This window comes from Drosophila kikkawai, chromosome 2L (genome assembly GCF_030179895.1).
Source record: "Drosophila kikkawai strain 14028-0561.14 chromosome 2L, DkikHiC1v2, whole genome shotgun sequence".
In the NCBI taxonomy this organism is placed as follows: domain Eukaryota; kingdom Metazoa; phylum Arthropoda; class Insecta; order Diptera; family Drosophilidae; genus Drosophila; species Drosophila kikkawai.
In genome coordinates, this window is record NC_091728.1 from 22,023,313 (window position 1) to 22,042,451 (window position 19,139).

At 40.3% G+C, this 19,139-nt stretch overlaps 1 protein-coding gene across 1 annotated transcript; it reads right to left on the minus strand.

The window, feature by feature from the left end:
• Positions 1 to 13,372: 13,372 nt before the first annotated feature.
• LOC108073628 (FUN14 domain-containing protein 1) lies at positions 13,373 to 14,170 on the minus strand. Its single transcript, XM_017165330.3, has 2 exons — positions 13,857 to 14,170; positions 13,373 to 13,796 (listed from the first exon to the last, which is right to left on the minus strand). Exons 1-2 carry the CDS (start codon positions 13,885 to 13,887, stop codon positions 13,423 to 13,425), a joined length of 405 nt encoding a protein of 134 aa, XP_017020819.1. The 5' UTR covers positions 13,888 to 14,170; the 3' UTR covers positions 13,373 to 13,422.
• Between the last annotated feature and the right edge of the window lie 4,969 nt (positions 14,171 to 19,139).

The window sequence follows — 19,139 nt, forward strand, 5'->3', positions numbered from 1 at the left end:
CTGGTTGCACAGAGAGAGAGAGAGAGGAGTAGAGGAAACTGGGCTAGAGCAGGACAGATGAGCACCAGGGTATATCCTCCGCACCTCTTCATTGCCCTGGCTGGGGATTTTATTTGCTGGAAACATTTTTACGCCCAGCGTTTTGCGGCACCGATTGCAACAAGTGCAACAAGCCGACGCCAAACTGCTACACATGGATGCGCCTTCACAAGCGGCGGTAGTGAAGGGTGGTAGCTATATAGTTGTACCTTTAGGTACTTTTTATGTAAAAGATTTCTTGTGATTTTGAAGAGTATTATGTTAGGACAATATTCTTAAATAAACTTTTTAATTAATTGAAGATTTTTACTTTAATTAGTTATGTTTGTTTAGTTAATAATTTCCATATATTTGTCAGTTCAAGAAGCAGTAAAAAACATATAATATGAAGGGAAAAAATATATAATAATCCTTCAAAATATATTTTAAATAAATCCTCTACTTTGAGAAAATATTAACTCTTTAAATTCATTTTGATTTTTTGCAAAAGTAATTATCAAAACTAGTTTAAAATCTTAACGACTTAATATTAAATGCTTAGAAAACTTGTACCTTTTCTTCCTTTCTAGGTACCTTTGCCATCACTGCCTGCATCTGGTGCAAATACACACGTATTTGCAGTCGCTTATCCCGTGTTTGATTTTGTTTGTTTTAACTGCTTTCACTTTTCCATTTGTCTGTGTGTGCGTGTGTGTGTGGCGCCTGAAATGAAAAATGGCAAAGCGCTGTTTATTTGCTCAGCTAACAGCAGCCAGCGAGCACACACACTCACACACTCGCAGTGGAACAAACACACTCACATTCTCGCCGCTTGCAGAGAAGCCTTAAATTTCCCATTGCCTACTCTTAGGCTGCGGCGCAATAAAGTTGCATCAATTTTTTATGCCGACACAAAGTGCGCTTAATAAATTTTATATCTTTCTTGAGATATTAAATTTTTTGGTGGCGAAGGCTCACAGGGAGCGGGGACCTAATCGGGTTTTGTGGCAGCCAGATAAAAATCAGGTGCGAAGCTCATAAATTGTGTTTTTTGGTTCTATTAAAAGCGAAGGGGTATCTAAGCTAGGTGAAGGTTTAGGGTAAGAAATGTAAATAATAATAAAATTCCTTGGCATATACAGATTTGTTTAGCTCTTAACAAAATATTTCTTGTATATTTTTTATATACCCAACAAATGCTTGAGAGATCATACAATCTTCGTTGTTTGCCACACTTGGTAGCCCGTTGTTTTCCCAAATTAAATTATTTGCTGCATATGCCAAGACATTAGACGCCATGTGGCATGCAACATAATTTTTTATTCACCCCGGCACCATCCCAGCGGGTGGTAACCATTCTCCTTTGCTCATCGCAAAAAGCAAAAGACGATGGAGCTGCCAGCGGTTTACTGAGACTTTAAGCATGTTTTGCTAGTGGGGGGAAAACGCCCGAAAAGCTTGTCAATGCATTTTCAAGTGGAAAAGCGTCGTCATTCTCTCATCAAGTAATCAAAATAGCTGCTGGCTTGGCTTGGTTGGGGATAGGAAAAAGGCAAATTGAGGGATTTATGCAACAGAAAGAAAGACAAAATCCATGAACAATTGACTCGCTTCAGATCATATCTACAAATGGCCAAGCATTTGGCTAACTTGTATGTTTTTTACTCGCTTCTTTCTGGGGAATTCATTTGCTTTTTTCAGCATTCTTTTCTTTTATGGATTGGGATGACCAGAGAGTTGGATATTCCCTAAGTATTATTCACTTATGTCTTTGTTTCTCAAAGGTATTTAAGATTGACTCTTTGGTTTATTTAAGGAGACTTTAGGCATCAATATCTGCCGGAATTCATGGGTTTTGCTAAATCTGGCTATGAACTTCTCAAATGTGCCGCCTCCACCTCAATAACAATTCAGGAATTGAGTTGTTTGCCCCAGAAAAAAAGGAACAAAATAAGAAACCAACGAATACAAATGATTAATGTACGCTGTGTCAGCCGAAAAATATATGCTGCCTGTCTGTGCCCTCACGCAGATAGATGACTTTTCCATGGCCAACGGCAAAGACGATGTTGTAAAGGTTTTTCCAACTGACTTTGTATACAACGCTGCACAGTCAAAAATATCACTTAAACTAAGGTTACTTTGAAATGGTTTTAATTGGAAATATAAGAAATTATCTTGAGTTAAACTAGGCCTTAAATTAATAATAACTTGCTGGTGAATAACCAAAACTTTTATAAAAATCTTTAAATCTAAAGTATATCGAAATAACTCAATATTTAATTGAATTAAAATAAAATTCTCCCAGTGCACATACATCAACGACCGGTTACATCTGTTAACTGCTAGTGCAAACAACAAAACCGACTACAAGTTGTCTAACTTATGCTGATTATAGTCCGCATTGGCCGCAAGTTATTATCAAATGTCTCCCCAGAGTAATATATATCAAGGAATAAGCATTCGTTTTTCCTTGTTCTCCTCTTTTTTTTTTGGGGGAGTGAATGCTTTTGTCTGCGGGCTAGTGGGCGTGGCCAGGCGCTTAACACACTAATCGAATTTTGTGTATGGACAACCGTTTTATGGGCCGTGGTTAAGCCTTTTGGCCTGGCCCTGGAACATGGCCAGAGTTACAAGAGGAGGCAGGAGGGGAAAAACAAGTGCCGTTAAATGACCTTGTTAATCATGTTCCTGTTTGCTTGTGTGCGTGATTTATGCTTATTTATATTTTATTAACTTGGAGGGAGCAGCCGGAGGAGCCTTTGTTTGAATTATGTCCAGCAGGGGAATATAATGAACAAGTTGTATAGGAATTTGGTTGGGTTTTTCATGGACCAAAATATGAATTTATCGGCCTCAGAGATAGTGCTTTACCGTGTTTTGGGTTCTTGTGATGATATCTCGAAAAGTATGTAGTTAAAGAGATATATCTGGGGTTGTTTTTAAGCTTAAAGGAAACTAGTGATAAGTAGGAAGTATATTTTTAACCTTTAGTTTATATCAACCCTTATCGACCGCAGTTGTGTTGACTGATGTGCCAGTCTTTTGCAGCCAATCTGTGACTGCCTCTGAAACTCAATCAGCTTTTCACTTTCAACCATCCGAAAGGCTGAGAGGGACGGGGGGGCTGCACTTAATAAACTCAATTAATCCAATTAAAATGTCATGTCCCATTAATGCGAATTAAACGCAGCGCAAATGTCCTGCAATTAAATAAATGCACTTAAACCAATGAAATGCATACAGATGATGTGCGCAGCAAAAGAGGGTAAGTACACACATATACACTGGTGTGTATGGCATAAAGCCGCTTGACAGTTGAAAGATGAAAGAGGTTCGCCGACAAACAAGGTCGCGGGTTGGCTGGGGGAGGCAGAGCCAATGAGCTGGCACATTTACACGCCACGATAAACATCAATGAACAATTAAATGTAAAGCTGCAAATGGAGTTGCGGCCATGTCAAGTCGCAACCATCCCCAGCCCCATCTTGACTTTATTAACATAATCGACTGTGTCAACGCTTTCGGCCATTTCCCCATCCCCCCCCTCGCTTGGTGTCAACTAATTAAATATGGTAAAATAAAACAAATATATATATTGCCGGACAATGCTGCAAGTGCCGGGTGAGGGTCCTACGCAAACAGTTTTTCATTTTCCATATTTATTTGTCATTCGGCGAATTACAAACAGAGCCACAGAGCAGGCAACATGCAATTAATATGCGTAATTTACACGTTGTTTGGACTCGATACATTTATTGTTTTCGGCACGTGGCAACAGTTGGCGGAATGTCCTTTCGGGTGGCACTTAATTGTACGGCGGCATGCCATTAATATTCCATTATGAATAGTAAAATACTTAAAATTCAATGGGTTACGCTGTCATTAATTTGGGCTTTAACATAATTATGAGAGGAATTAAGACGACAATGAGGTATTTGGAGCAGAGGAATATTTTACTTATTAATACAAAAAAATGCTAAATATTAAGAAAATGTATTTTCAAACAGTAGTTTTAACTAAATGAAAACTCTTCTTTGACAATAATATATTATTTTAAATGAAATACATATTTAAAGAGCATAGAAACTACATTAAAAATATTTTTAAAACAAAGGTTTTATTTTTACATTTTTCAAAACAGTTTAATCTAAGCTTAGACCTTTATGTTCCACTTTTTAATATATAAAAAAGTTTATGAAGTATCAATGCCGGCTCTATAAAAATCAACATATCCCATTACCAATTTTAAAACATTTCAATTTAATGAATTCTACTTTAAACAAGTATTTTAAACCTCAAATAAAATCTATCTCTAGTAAAGAAATGATTTATTTTTAACTTGAAACAAATTTCCATCCCTTTCGTTTGTATATCTATTTTCCAAGTTTAAAATGTTTTTGTTTTTCATTGCGGTGGCCCAACTCACAAATTATTGCATTACAAATTATTAATTTCCAAGTTGTAAAGGGAGCTCTAGCAATTTGCTAGTGCCACCGTTCTAAGGAGGACTTTCATAACTAAATTGTGTTTCCGTTATTTTTTTTTAATTAGCCCTGGCTGCTATTCATTTTTCTGACGCCTCCGTTTTGCCAGAGTCATTGTCACGGTCTTCATTCTCCTGAGCTGCCACTTTGCCAACTTTTCCGTACTTTTGCGGCCCTATTCACTATCTAGTCCTTTTGGTCCTTGTCGCGTCGAGTGCTAATTGCATTTCGTTCAACGTTTTTGGTTGCTGATTTTGTGCTTTGAGGTTTTTTATTATGGCATAAATTCAATTAGCAGGGAGTTATTATGACTTTCTCACTATATTCGTTGCAAAAATATAACTAAATTTAATTTAATTTGTATCGAGACAGGCTCTCTCTTTTTGGCACTGACCTAGAGAACACAAAAGAACGGCAACAACCAAAATCAACAATACCCCTCAAACACACGCACGTGTTTGCCCACACAGATATAAGTCGTATACAAATATTTGGAAAACGTGTTCATCATCCTGTTGACAAGGTCGTTTACAAAATAAATTCACTAAGCAAAATGTTTTTATTGGATTTAACTTGTTTATGCCAACGTAAGAGCCTTCGGGGTGGGGTTTTGGGGACAGGGGAAGCTATATATCGCTTGCCTGTAGGCAAACCCATAGGTGTGTTCATTGTTTTTGCTGGGCACACAATGATTGCAATATATTTACGTATTTATGGGCTGGGCTGCGATACGGTTTCTATAGTTTGTGGACAAAATCAAATTAAACAGAGAATGGCTAATGGCTTTGTTATGGCTTATTTATTCAGGAATCAAGTGTAGAGTTGTTTGCTGTTTAATAATACGGCTTTAGTGAAAAATCCCTATTAAAGATGAATAAAAAATGATTTGTTACCTTATTTGTGCTCTTTACCTGGCTTCTGACTTAATTAAATATTAAATTACAATTATAATGCTTTAAATTCGCAAAAGTTTGGAAACATAATCTCATACTTTAATTAGGCAACTTTCGATATAAAATCTATCCGAAGTTATCCTACCTAGAAACTTATACTCAACACGTTTCCCTCCATAACTTTAGAGAATATGTAATTACCATATTAACCATGAGTTTAGGATTATTTTCAAAAAATCCAAAAGGCTTAAAAGTTCACTCGCCTTATTATTATTTGAGCTGCCGTCACTCAAATGTTTTACCATTTTTGCCACACATTCTGTGGCGCACTTAGCCGAATATTGGAAAGTTGACTGGTATGGTAGCCTGGCACTAGGACATGGCAAAGTCGTCTGCTCATTGTAATTTGCGGGCTGTCAGGACGACACCTCGACGAGTTATCGCTGCATAATTTTCGGGGGTGCTCTATATGTGTTGCCTGTGCCAGGCAACGACAATGTCGAAAATAAATAAAATTTATGTTATTTATTTTGTAATTTATGCTCGTAGCCTGACTCCGAGCCTTTTTTTCCTGTCAATCACTCTGACAGTTGTTTTAATCATTTATTCGCCCGTCTGCCAGTGTTTTTCGGGGGCGTATATATAGATTGATTGTAGTTCGAGAGTTAATACACCGATTCAAAGTCATTTCCGAAATTATCTAAATGCGGGTGCCACATTTGCATTTCCATGTCTGCCTCGATCCTTGCGTGCCTCGCAGGCATGTGAGTTATTTGGCGAATCCAATTGGGAAATCAAAGGAGCCCATAAAACTGCATTAGCCTGGCCTTAGACAGTGTGAGCAGTGCTGGGACTGCCAGCAGAGCAGCAATCAAATTGCACTGCGAACGTGATATTATTAAAAATGTGAAGCTTGGGGAATTCTTTGGAACTAGAAAATAGAAATTCAAACAAAATAGCAGAAATTTTTAGTACAGAATTACATTTTATAGCTCTAGGAAAATGGGTTTGATAAAATAAGCAAAAGATATATATTTTTTGCTTAAAAATATGCCTTATTTTCTTATATGTATAGGAATCTTGTTTTAACTTCTAAGAAACTTTTCTGCTCTCTAAAAATAATTTTAAAATTATATAACAATCACTTTTAACATTTTATACATATTTTATATACTTAAACACATATTTCTACATCATTTTTATGAGTTTTCTGTCCTTTAAACTTTCTTAAAAAATCTTAAAATACACAATCATAATAATGTATACCCTTTGGATCAATAAAATATACATTTTTGATATTTTCCTTGTCTAAAAATCACTGCGATTGTGACATCTCTGGTAGGGCTGCTGCCCAAGGAGCACGGTCCAAAGTTATGCATATGCATTTCTTTTGTTCAATCTCTGGCCCGGATTTGGCAAATTGTTTGCAGGGAAAACAAAGAAACCAAGGAGAAGCCCTGGATGATCGGAGGTTGAGGAGGCTGCTTAGCCTTAGCCCGGCAATCCAACTTCTTCGTGTCAGAGCAATTTATGCTGCCCGCCGCCCGACTCCTCGGGGGCAATTGTCTGACTCTTGGAAGGAGCTCCACAGCCCAGCTACAGCTGGCAATCTGCTCATCGTTGCCGGCAGTTTAAAGGTTGAGCGTAGTTCAAATTGTTTGCCAGGTATTTTCAGAGCAGCACTTTTTCCCAGCTATTTGATCTGTGATTGAGCTGAATGAGCAAATAAACTTGTGGCTCCATGGACTCCATTGGGCATGCCAGAGACACAGATGAAAGGTGAATGCGCTCAATGGGTTTTGTGGCAAAAGTTTAAGTATTATATATTAATGGTGATGAGGATAAGACTTTTAATCGATTGATTAAGCTTTGAGGTTGAAATTTCTTTAATTAAAGTTAAGTTAAAATAGTAAAAATACTTGTAAGAAATTAATTTTTGATGTATCTTTTCTTTTAAAACTCTTCATAAATAAGACTTGACTTCAAAGATCCTGAATTCAACTCAAATATACATATATGATTTCCGTCTGTATACGAACCACAAATATTACAATTTTTCTCAATTTTTCCATCTTTTAACTGCTTCCTGCAGTCCCCTTTAAGTATTTACAACAATTTATCAAAAATTATGCGACAAAATATCTGTGCCACGTCAACGTTTCAATAGGCGGCCAATAAAATTTATGGTCGATGCAGCGGCCCCAATCGCCAGTCCTGTCCCGGTTCCAGTGGAAAACATCCTCCTCCATTCCCCCTGCTCCTTTGGAGTCTCCACAATGCAGTCGCATACATTTGTCACGAGTCTGTTGTGGCCAGACTTATTAAACGGCTTTTAGCCGCCGGCTCTGAACATCACTATTATGCCAAAAGAATATTTTCTATAGACCGCCGAGATTTATGTGTGTGCGCCCAAATAAGTTCTGCGGTTGTGTTTTGCAAATGATGCGGCATTTTCAGTATCGGGTTGAATGGGGAGATGAATAGGGATGCCGCATATTATAGAGTCAGAGGTCAGAAAGTGCTGAATCAGTAACCGTTCATCCATATTAACCCCTTCTATGGTATCGCTTAACCACAATGTTATTATGTCTTAAGGAAATAACAAGGTTTGAGCGGAAGTGAAAGGGATTCATATATTTTTTAGAATTTATTTATTCACTTTACATATATCAGTTACTCAGGATCAGTAAGCATTTCTTTAATATTTTTTAGAAATACGATCTCCTTGAATTAGTTTATTCGAAACGTTTTACTAATAATTTCAATCCTACACAGACTTCTTACTCCCTCCTAATACATTTCATATCACCTACACATTTTTATACATTTATCTTATAATTCATTTTATACTGAAAAACAATTAATTGACCATTTTCTGTTATGCCCAGCTTATGGTCTGTTCCGCTTCCACTTTCAACACCCCCCCAAAAAACTTTTGTCCTGCCTTGAGTAAATTTAAAATTTATGAGGCCAGCTTCCTAAAGTCGACACAAATGGAGAAATACAAATGGGACCCAAGCTGTTTATGTTTTTCGAACGTGTTCGGATCCCTGACATCCAGCTACACTTCCCACGCAGCCTGTCCATTTGTAATCCCCCGCCCCCCAAGGCCGGCGTGGGTGGAATGTGCTCAAATTAAGTTGTTGCCTATGGTAAATTGTCATTCTGCTGTTTGCGTGTGTAACGGAAAAGGATGTGGAAAATTATGTGTGAACCTGGCTAAGGGCGTAGGAGTCGAGGAATGGAGAAAGGGAAATGGAAATGGACAATCCTAAGCCGCTTTAAACAGAAGCCGTCGACCCAAAACAGTGTTTTCTGCCAGATAACAAACAACTGTGTAATTAGAAGAGACTTCGGGCCGCCCACAAAGAATGTCCTATGCATAATTAAACAGCAAATTAAGCATTATCAAGCAGAACCCAGATCCAGCCTACACTGAAAGAGAGAGAAAGAAGTGAGTGATGGCCAAGTAAGCCAAATTAAGGCAGATTAAATATATTCTATATAGTTTCTGTATATACCATAGACTGCAGAACACATTTTCGTTAAGTGTACAAAGACCCTAACCGCATGTTGAAATATTAATAACAATTAATAGGCAACAAGTGAATGGGGTCGAGTGTTGCCTAGTGACCTTCGGGGACATTTCATCATCTTAATGGTGGGCAGTTTTGGGGCCCGACAGCAAATCTGTGTGACAATACCAGCGCCCAGCCCTGACAGCGACACTCAAATTAGAGAGCTCTTGAGTTGGATATGGGGGATGGGGCTGGTCCTGGGAACGTCCTTCGAGTAAGCGGCTTGCCCACCCCCCTTGGCACCTGTCATAGCGGTGTGGACTGTCAATGGCACTTAAGCAGACACATAAGGAAGCAGTCAGGAGCGAAGGGGGGAAATCCGCCCTCAGGCCTTGGCTTTTGACGGGGTCTAGTCACTGGTCTTACGTGTGTATTTGTGGATAGTGATTGAGACCGCTGACCGCAGTTTATAGAGCTCTCAAAAGTGGGTCGAATGAAAACTTTGGAGGGACCTTGAAACTACAAGATGCCAGGGAACTCAAAAGTAAGGCAAAGGAAAGCGAAACAGATATAAATATAGGTTTGAGTAGGAAAATATACATTATTGAAGGTTGCAACTAAAGTTGGAGAAACAGGATCTTCCTTAAAAAATGAAAATATGTATTTTCTTTAACAAATATATATTTTATATTTAAAAAGAATACAAAACCCTACAGATATTTTCATAATAATTAGTTTAAAATTATTCTTAAAATCCCTTAACATATAAAACAAGCTCAGGGTGATAACCATGCCATGAAAAATAATAAATTTCATTAAAACACTTCTCCTAAATTATGTGTTTAGCACGTTTTAACGATACAATAATCCAAAAAAAGGGGCTAGAAACCCCTGTATCTTGTCTGTTGCCAATTTGCCGAGCTACCCACCTGACCCTCATAATCACAGCAATTAGTAATTACGCAGACTGCGACCGCTCCGTTCCGTACGGCCACCTCTCCCCCACTTGGTTCACACCTGCCTCGGCACTTATCCCTTTTAATTAGGCGCCACCAAAAGGCAAATTTTCCTGGGCCCAAGAAGGCAGCCAAGTGGTAACCGTTTCCATCTCTCTATCTGTCTGTTTTCTGCCTTTGCCTTTCCTTTGGCAGATGCTTCGACTGGCAGAAGCGCCCGATGCCTTCGGCCCATTTCTAATTTCCATTTTAATTATTACGAGTATTATTCTGAAAATCAAGTGAGCGGCAACTTTGGCAATTCCCACCCACCGCACCATCACCACCACCCGCAGGCGGCAGGATACCAGGCGGCAGCTGTTACGGTTTTTTGCTTCCCTTCGTCCCTGATTTCGCCACCTGCTGCTGCCATGGCTGCTGTCTTCTCCTGGGAGCTCTGTTCTGTGTAGCTGTACCTGTGTAGCTGTACCTGTGTGTTATCATATTTCACGCCTATTAGCGTTTTAATTTAATTAACATTTATGGCGACAGTTTCAGTCGGCTGTCAGGGAGGTCGCTAAGAATATTTATAGGAAGTTTGCTGCAACGATTGCTGAAAGGGTTACTAACTACACTATTTTGGGTGCTGAAAAAAATATCTAAAATATCTTAAAATCATTTTCTTTGTAAGGTTTAATAGTTTAACTATAATCTTGTATAAAAATCCCTTTTACTCAGAGCTAAAAATCTCAAGTTCAACAAAAGTTCTTCCCCTTTAAATGCCTTTCTATTCACTTTGTGTTCAACTGCACTGTTTGACTTTGACGCTGAGCTGATGGGGAACTTTACGGCAACTTCATTGCAAGCCTGGCAGAGACACTCAAACGAAGTGATATTAGTTACCGATTCCGGAAATAATTTCACGTAGCTATTTGCACGTAAAGCCAGAGAGCCGGGTAGCCAGACAGCCGGGTAGCCGGGCAGCTGGTAGATGTGGAAGTCAGATAGCGGGTTCATCCACGCCCAACGGCTGGATTTATTGAAGGCCTCGCCGGGCCTGGACAGGGCCAAGGCAATTTGAGCTAGAAATTACATCCGCCTGGGCCTGGCACGGCACTGGCCAGGACTTGGCAGGACTTTAAAGGAGTAAAACTAGCCCTAATAGGCAATTGGAAAGACATCCGCTGCTGCAGCTGATTTTAATAACTTCATTAAATTGATCCGCATGAACGCACCTTCTCCACAATGATTTGTTTAATTCGATGTCATGACAACTACTAGCCAAGCTTCGTTCCAGCTGCAGTCTGTGGCTCAGCCACTGGATTCGTTCACTTCAATATCTAAACTATCAATCAGTTTTTCCGAGCAGCGATTGTTTCTGATTTTAATGGGAGTGAGCAGCGGTTTCTATTCACATTTGGTTTTGGTGTAAATCCGCACGGAAACTCGTGTGGTTAGCCTTGTTTGCTGTAATTGCCCAAAACACGAAACCAGACTGGCTGTTGTATTTATTTTATCCAAAATCAAGCTATCCAGGTTAAGTAATCGAGAGTTTAATAATTTAACAAAACAGTAGAACTCACAGAATACATTTTTTTATGTTTATGATTGATATATTTACCCATTTCAAGCTTATTTTTATTTTAAAGACTTGCCCTGGAACTTCTTAAATACTTCGACAGCATGTCTCCGTGTAGAAGGTCTTTTATAATTTATAATTTTGATCTAAGTGCATTTCCGCTGTAATAGTTCCTACATTTTTTCCCGCCGTAGGTCAGCCCCGCCATGTTCTTGCCACGTTTTTCCGCTTTTATGTTAACAACAAAGGCAACGGCAGCGGCAAATGAAGAGGCTGCTGCGGGCCAAGAAGAAAGGAAAGTACGGAGCCAGGCAGCCCAAGGACGGCATTGTGCGATGCGAGACGTTTGCCATTGCAATTGCAATCGCAGTGCCGATGCCGATGCTCGTATTTTACCTGGGACTGCAGGCAAGCATGAGAATTTAATGAGCAGCCTCTGCAGGAGCTTTGAAGTTGAAGCTGCAGCTGGAGCTGCTCCAGAAGCTGTTTAAGTTTTAATCGAGTTATTGGCAGGCAGGTGGGCAGGCATAGGATATCTGCAATTAAATGCTCGTCTCCCACACAGAATAATTGCCCGAAAATTAATTTAAATTCAAATTTAATAATTCCCAGGGCCTGGGCCATTTTCAATTTGGCTATTTGCGGTTTTGTGCAAATTCAGTTTTTGGTCAAATTGCTAGACATATTGCACAATTACAGGCGCAGTGCTCAGACGGTTTCGGATTCGTTTCGGGTTGGTTTAGCAACAAAAATTACAGGCCATGTGTTGTTTTGCCTATTGAAATTTGATTTGGTGTTTTGTGTGTCCAGAGCATATGGAATTGGCCGAGTTTACACGTTTTGCGGTGCCGTAAAGTAAACGTTTCATATTTTCAGCCAAGCGTAAATCACTCACAAGCAAGGATCTCTCCTCTGTCACGGCAATTTGTTCAATCTTTGCTAATTAAGCCGGCCTTTATCACCTCTAATTAATTGACTCGGCCATCGTCCGTGGCGACATTCACTTTTTCAGCGACAGTGCTGATTGCAATGCTAATCACAGGGCCAACTTTCAACTTCATTTGTCCTCGTAAAGTCACTCTTTCAATTAATTCCCGACGCCTCCCCCACAGACCTTGCTAATTGGGATTATCTATTATTTGGCAATCGGGGGATTTGCATAATTAAAACGTCAGATTGGTCGCGTTGGGACTTTAAATTCGGTTCGGGGAACTGTCCGCAAAAGAAAACAATTTTTTGGCTTTTGCAAATGCAAATTTCATTGCTCATACGACATGTGCGCCCGTATGCCCGTACGTGATGCGTGCGGATTGGGTTACGGTTTCGATTTAAATTGGTTTTCATTTTTCGGCACTGCTTCTGGCCATATTTATTTTCGGTTCGCTGCCAGCGGGAGCTGCCTGGAAAATGCAAGAAACAGATAGAAGCGTCTCGGCCACATGTCAAATAGTAGTTGTGAGACGTGACATTCATGGTCAGGTTCGCATATTGCACTCGCCAGCCAGAAGCTAATCCAATAAATATGTGCAAGTGATTTGAATCGGTTCCGTGGCCTGACATTCCCAGCACACAATTCTCGGGATAATCATGTCCTTTTCCCCGTCGGCATCCTCTGCAACTGGCACATGGAAAGCCATTGCCTGGGTTATGAGAAACTTTGCTTATGCATAAATTTTCACTCGCCCGGCGCTCAGCAAATTGAAATGTTTAAAAGCGCATGAAAATGTTGTTACAACTTTGAAGTTTTTTGCAGGAACGCTTTTTATGCGGTGCACAAACTTTAAATGCCGGGCTCGAGTGTGGTGTAGTGTGTGTGTGTACAGAGCGGCTCGGCTATTTGTTAAGAGCATTTCTATAAAATTTTCAAGGCTTTTGTTGGAGAAACTTTCGCTGCGAGCCGAGCAAATGCTTGCGGAGAGCATTAGAGGAGGAAACTTTCGTGTACAGTTTAAATGTATATTTTTCGTACAAGAGTAGGGTAATTTACCATGGTTAAGCCCAGCCAAAGCCGAGCAGAAAGCCGCCCAGGAAGGCCACACACAGCCGTCGGCTGGATGCACATGCTTTTCGGGCCTTCTCGGCCAACTGCTCGATACTGGCCAGATTTGGAGTCTCTACTTGGTGGGTCTGCCCGGCGACTCGCAGCTGTCCTCGAACCTGATTGGAGCCCGGCTCGTGGATCACCTCGCAGGTATCCAGGTGGATGAAGCCCGCTTCGATTGCTAGTTGGAGGGCCAGGATCGTTCCTCCGGCGGCCATGGCCACCAGCTTGCTGGCCTTCAAGAGCACAAAGCCAGTGAGAAAACCGCCGGCAGCTCCCATCCCGATCTGGGTGTACGGCGATCGTTGGTTGAGGCTGCTCATCGCTGGGGTAGAAGTCGGATACAGTGGCTGAGCGCTAATCTGAGCTATGTACTTCTACTTACTGCCCTTCCTTACTGGGAATTCATAACTCATTCTGAGTGCCTCGCCCTGTCTGGATGCTGGTGAATTTGGTTGGTCCTTTGTGAAGGTTAATTCAAAGCCTGCCGCTCCTCACACTGCCCAGCTGACTCCTGACTGCCAGACCGTGGAACGTTTAAGCCGACAGAAACATCAAAGTTCGGTCGAGTCCCAGACAAAGGTCCTTCGTATTCAATGGGCTTCAATTTAAGCAGCCCACAATTGGCCAGAAATTATGGGGAAATATTCGAAGAATTTAAATAGTTATGCTTTCCCTTTGGTAAATGGAATTTAACACTTATCAATTAGGCAACTAAGTTTTCCAATGAATTCTGTATTTCATGTTAAGGTGGTTCAATTAAAAGTCATGAATAACTCAATATAATGTATATAAAAATTAAATAACAAAAGAAAAACTAAGCTCGTATATTGAAAAGAAATTTAATTATTTATTGATCATCTTCCTTTGCATTTACCATATAAATATTCAAATGAAAAGCTAAAAGGGCATTGTTTAAAAATTTGTGTTAAATTGAATAATTAAAATGTTAACAATAGTAACTTTTTGGCTAATTTTTAATTGGCTTGGGTTAAATTTTAAAATTGTTAAAAGCTTGTGTGTTTTTTTCCTGCTATTTCTAAATGCTCATCAATTACGTAGCCATTGCCGTAGGTATCAGGATGGAAAGGGTTCAACGTTAACAGTTCAATTGCCATCGAAAATGAACCCGAAATGGCCGCTTTACGTTTGAATGCATTTCGGTTTTTTGGTGCTTCCTTTGCTTTTATTTAATTTATCGTTCAATTATGCGCCAGCCACGCCCGATTGTAGGAAGAGAGCCTCCAGGAGCCGTCGAGGTGTTTATCACCAACTGAAAATCAAATTAACAATGAGCACGCAAATTGCCACAAATGACTGCGGGAACCAGGAGGGCCTCCGGACTCTGGAGGATAGTGGACTCCAATCCAACCAACCAACCATTTTTCGAGCGATAATCTAGGAGGAGTAATGCAGTCTTTAAGTGCTTTTGTGCAAACAATATCTCAGCCAGACAAGAGCCCAGACCCCTGGGCGCTGCCACAGAAACAACTAAAGTGTTTGAACATTTAAATTGACATTAATAGGAAAAGTAAAATGTGAGAATGTCTTTGGCCCAGCAGGGGGGCGGAAGGTAGGGAGGTCTGAGCCACACATGAAATATAAATGAAACAGAATGCAACTTGACCATAAAATGTGAGCTCAACTGGGCGAAAAAAGAGCCACACGGACGGAGTAACCGAGTAACAATTTCAACATCAATGCGAAACGTGTTTGCCATGCGGCGAATTCTCTCACTGGTTTTGAAGTTGGGAAAAATCTGGATTTTCTTCTTCAACTCCTTTGTTTTTCTTTGATTTCATGAGCGTTGTCCGAAATAGGTGCAACACGTGCGTTTTATGGGGAATATTTTATGTTAAAGTTGTGGTTATATGCAAGGGAAATATGTACAATTTACATGATTTATCCAAAGACCCACTATTTAAAAATATATATACATTTCATAGGAAGACCAAAATTAATTTCAATGATGTTTTAAGTTTTCTTTTTTACCCAAAACTATTTATATTAACTTTTCTTGTTAAATTTCATTATAAATTATGCATTTTCTTTATATCAAAAATAATTTCAATGCAAATATCATTGCTGAAATGAAAATTTCCATCGACAATTACGCCTGAAAGACCCCTCATAAGACCCTATTAAAAATGCAACTGTAGCTGTAACGGGAATGTTACAAACTCCACTCGTTTGGAATATGCAGGAATAAGACAAATTGGACCTTTGAACTGCAACGGCAACTGTAGTCTGGAGTTGTTCGCTTTTGCGAGTCAATTGCACGTAAAGTTTTCCATCATTGCATGCAGGAAAATTGAGTTTTCCTTGGCTCAGCAAACACAAAGCACAAGCAGAGCAAAGGAGGCGGGCGCAACAGTGCGTATGCGTAATACGTATTTACACAATTTAGAAGCCAACTGCAATGTCCTCACCCCGTCCATATGGTTAATGCGATGGGGGACCACTTGGCACCACTGGACCCAACAGCAGCATTGGGTGCTGGTGCTTGTTGACATGCTGTAAATTTGAAAACAGTCATCCACTGGATAAAGAGTGGCCTGTTGGCTCAAAGCACACGATTCGCTCCTCCCGGCCTCTTGTTGGCCGCTTTATTTGTGTGCGGGCTTGTACAACAAATTAACTGTGGTAAGCTGGCTGGCTGCTGCCGGGTGGCGTCGGGGATTGGCAACGTTGTTAGTTGCGTTGTTAGCAGATGAACGCAGTTCTGTGGTTGCAGCTGCTCCGACCAGGAGCAGGAGGTGGGCGAGTTAAATGGTTTGTCTGTTTTGGAACATTCATTTTGATGTTGCTGCTGCTGGCTGAAGTCCTTCGGCTGAAGTCCAGCGAAAAAGCTATTAAAAATATAAATGGGAATTATATAGTGGGGATAGAATTACCTCAAAGACTGTAAATTATACATGAATTGTATTTTTTAAATGATAATTATTCCTATAATCCTTTAATTTGGGGTTATATTTCAATAATAAATAATTTGTAATTTTATTTTAGATTATTTTAAACTTTTCTTGTATGAAATTTATATATAAGTTCGACAGTTTATATCTAAATACAGGCAGATACCATTGCATATCTTCAACCAGCAAAGCTTGTTCCAAATTCTCTAGAAATAGTTTCCCAGATTGCGGTATTCCTTGGCTTCCTGGAATTTGTTGAGGCAATTGAATTTTGATATTAATTAGTTGCCGATATGCTCACCGCTGTCTTGAGGTTCTTTCGATGCATGTAATGAGCCCCGCCCTTAAGGCTGCCTCTGTGGTCAGGACAGAATCAGCTTGAGACCCTTCTCCTCATCTTTTAGTTGCTCAGCTCGTGAATTATGCGAAGTGGCAGCAACGACTTGGGCAACTACTATTCTGGACATGCAATTCCATCTCGGCTGAAACTTTTATATGTGGTGCGTGCTGGGTGCCAAGACCTTTTTTGGACCAAATTAGTGGGACACGCACCACAGCTTAATGCGGGTCCCGCAACAATGTCTCGCAGTTTGCATAAATGCATGGGGGACTCGACTTTACTTTCCTTCTGCTGTCGAATTTTTATGCATTTACTACGTGACTCTCCCCGAGGGCATTGCAAATTGTTTGCCTTTTGCCTTGGCCAAGCGTTTAATAAATAAATTACAAAGGGCGAGAAAGCTTCTTGGGGATATTTTCACTATTTGGAGCGTAGGTGAGATAAAAGTTTCACATTTCCAAGTGATTGCATTGCTCAAACATTTTTTTAGAAATTATTTTATTATTATTAAATGGGATATATCACAAGACTGACAAAAGCGAAAGCCTAAAGTACAAATATGCGTTGATTAAAGACAAAAATAAACTCATTAAAGACACTAAATCATTAATAATTGTTATTAATTATTAATATGTAAATTAGAATTAAAATTTCTTAGTTCAATATTTGTAATTTGATCTGCCTTTATCTATTGCCTGGTGTTTGTAAGCCCGCAAAAATTTTCATCTCACTGGTTTTAGCCACTTGTCGAAAAGGCCAAAAGCAGAGAGTGAGCCGGATTCATGCAATTGCCATGACGATGCCACTTAATTAGCAGAAAATATGCGCAAATCGAAAACCAAGGAAAGTGTCGAAATAGACTAATTGGAGAATTCCAGCGGCAGTTTCCTTGTTTTCCGTATTAAAAAATAACGACCGTTCCGGCATCAACATTTGATTAATGAGTGGGACCCCGGTCTGACTGAGGTCATGTTAGACCAGTGATGCATATTAGAATGCAGCTCAGTGTCCGTTGGATTCTATTAACACCCCACTAACAGCCCGACAGCTGAAAGGCAGAGCCTCCAGCATCGCCTCCACCCACCCGAGGCCTTCCATTTTTCGGAGTTGCTGTCTTCAGTGTAACACATGTCGCCACTTAATGCGTTGAGTGCATACGGAATGAGCCAAAATGGCTGAAAAGGCTGAGAGGGCGTGAAATGGGGCAACAACGCCACATCGCCAGCTGACGCCGCCGGCAAAATGCAACACGAAGCCGTCGACAGCTTAGGTCGTGCCGCATAATTCCACAGCCCCCTTGGCTAATACTCGAGATGAAAAACTGTTTTCCCGAGCTATCCCACTTTAAAATTGATGCCATTTTAATCTGCACGATACAGAGTTCTACTTTAGAGTTGAAAATATTTAAGGGGAATTAAGGAAGCTTGGAAAATTGTATAGTATGTCTTTGTGCTTTTATATTCTGTAGAAAGTTAAATATTATTCGAAGCCCATCAAAATGTATTTATCCTTTAATTTCATGAGTATTTTGAAACACCACAACTTGATCTAAAATATCCTTAAAGCAGGTCCTTCCACAGACATATGTGATGTAATTTTCCCGAGTGTCACCGAATGCAAAATGTTTGTCTTACTCTGATTTCGCCTGCCCCGGACTGATAATTAAGCCTGCAAATTGATTAATTGTCCGCTGGCTGGCATTTTGGCCAGCCAAGCGAGTCCACAGAGGCCGAGGCCTGCCAGTAGCTTGCAATTAATAAAAGGCGCGAAAAAATCTGTGGTAAATGCTGTCAGTGCAATCAATGCAGTTGATTGTCCTGTTTGTAAATCGGTTCAGTGGTTGGTTTGTTGGATAGATATTTAAACTTGAGTTTGCCTTTACATTAAATTCAGCAATCTTTTCACGAGACAAAACCGTTTCTTTTCCTCCTTACTTAAGCTCCAGATGCTGCTGCCCATCAGGCTTGGTGTTAATACATCATCATCATCATCAGGCTGCCTCTCGTATGTGTCTGTCAGTCGTCGGGCTGTCAGTTCGCAGTGCCATTGCAAATTCAATTAATCGAAATGCAGACGGTCCAGGCACACATTAAAAGCTGCTACATAGGACCCCGCAATCGTTTTATAAATTTGTGTGCTCTGCAATTTCGAAGGGTGGCACACGGCCGAACCCGGTTAGGGCTTGCCGGCAGTCAGGAAATTAGAAACGCATGCCACTTGGTGACCAGGACATATAGGATGCTGGAACCCGGAGGGAGGGCAACAATGAAATCCAAAACTCAAATGCAAGGGCAACAGTTGCATTTCCCGGAGGACTCTAAGCGAGATCCAACGCAGGGGCGTTGTCTGTGTTGGCCAACACGTTTGACTGCCATTTCCGTTTATGAATTGCCCCGCCCAAGGGGCCCTTTCAGAT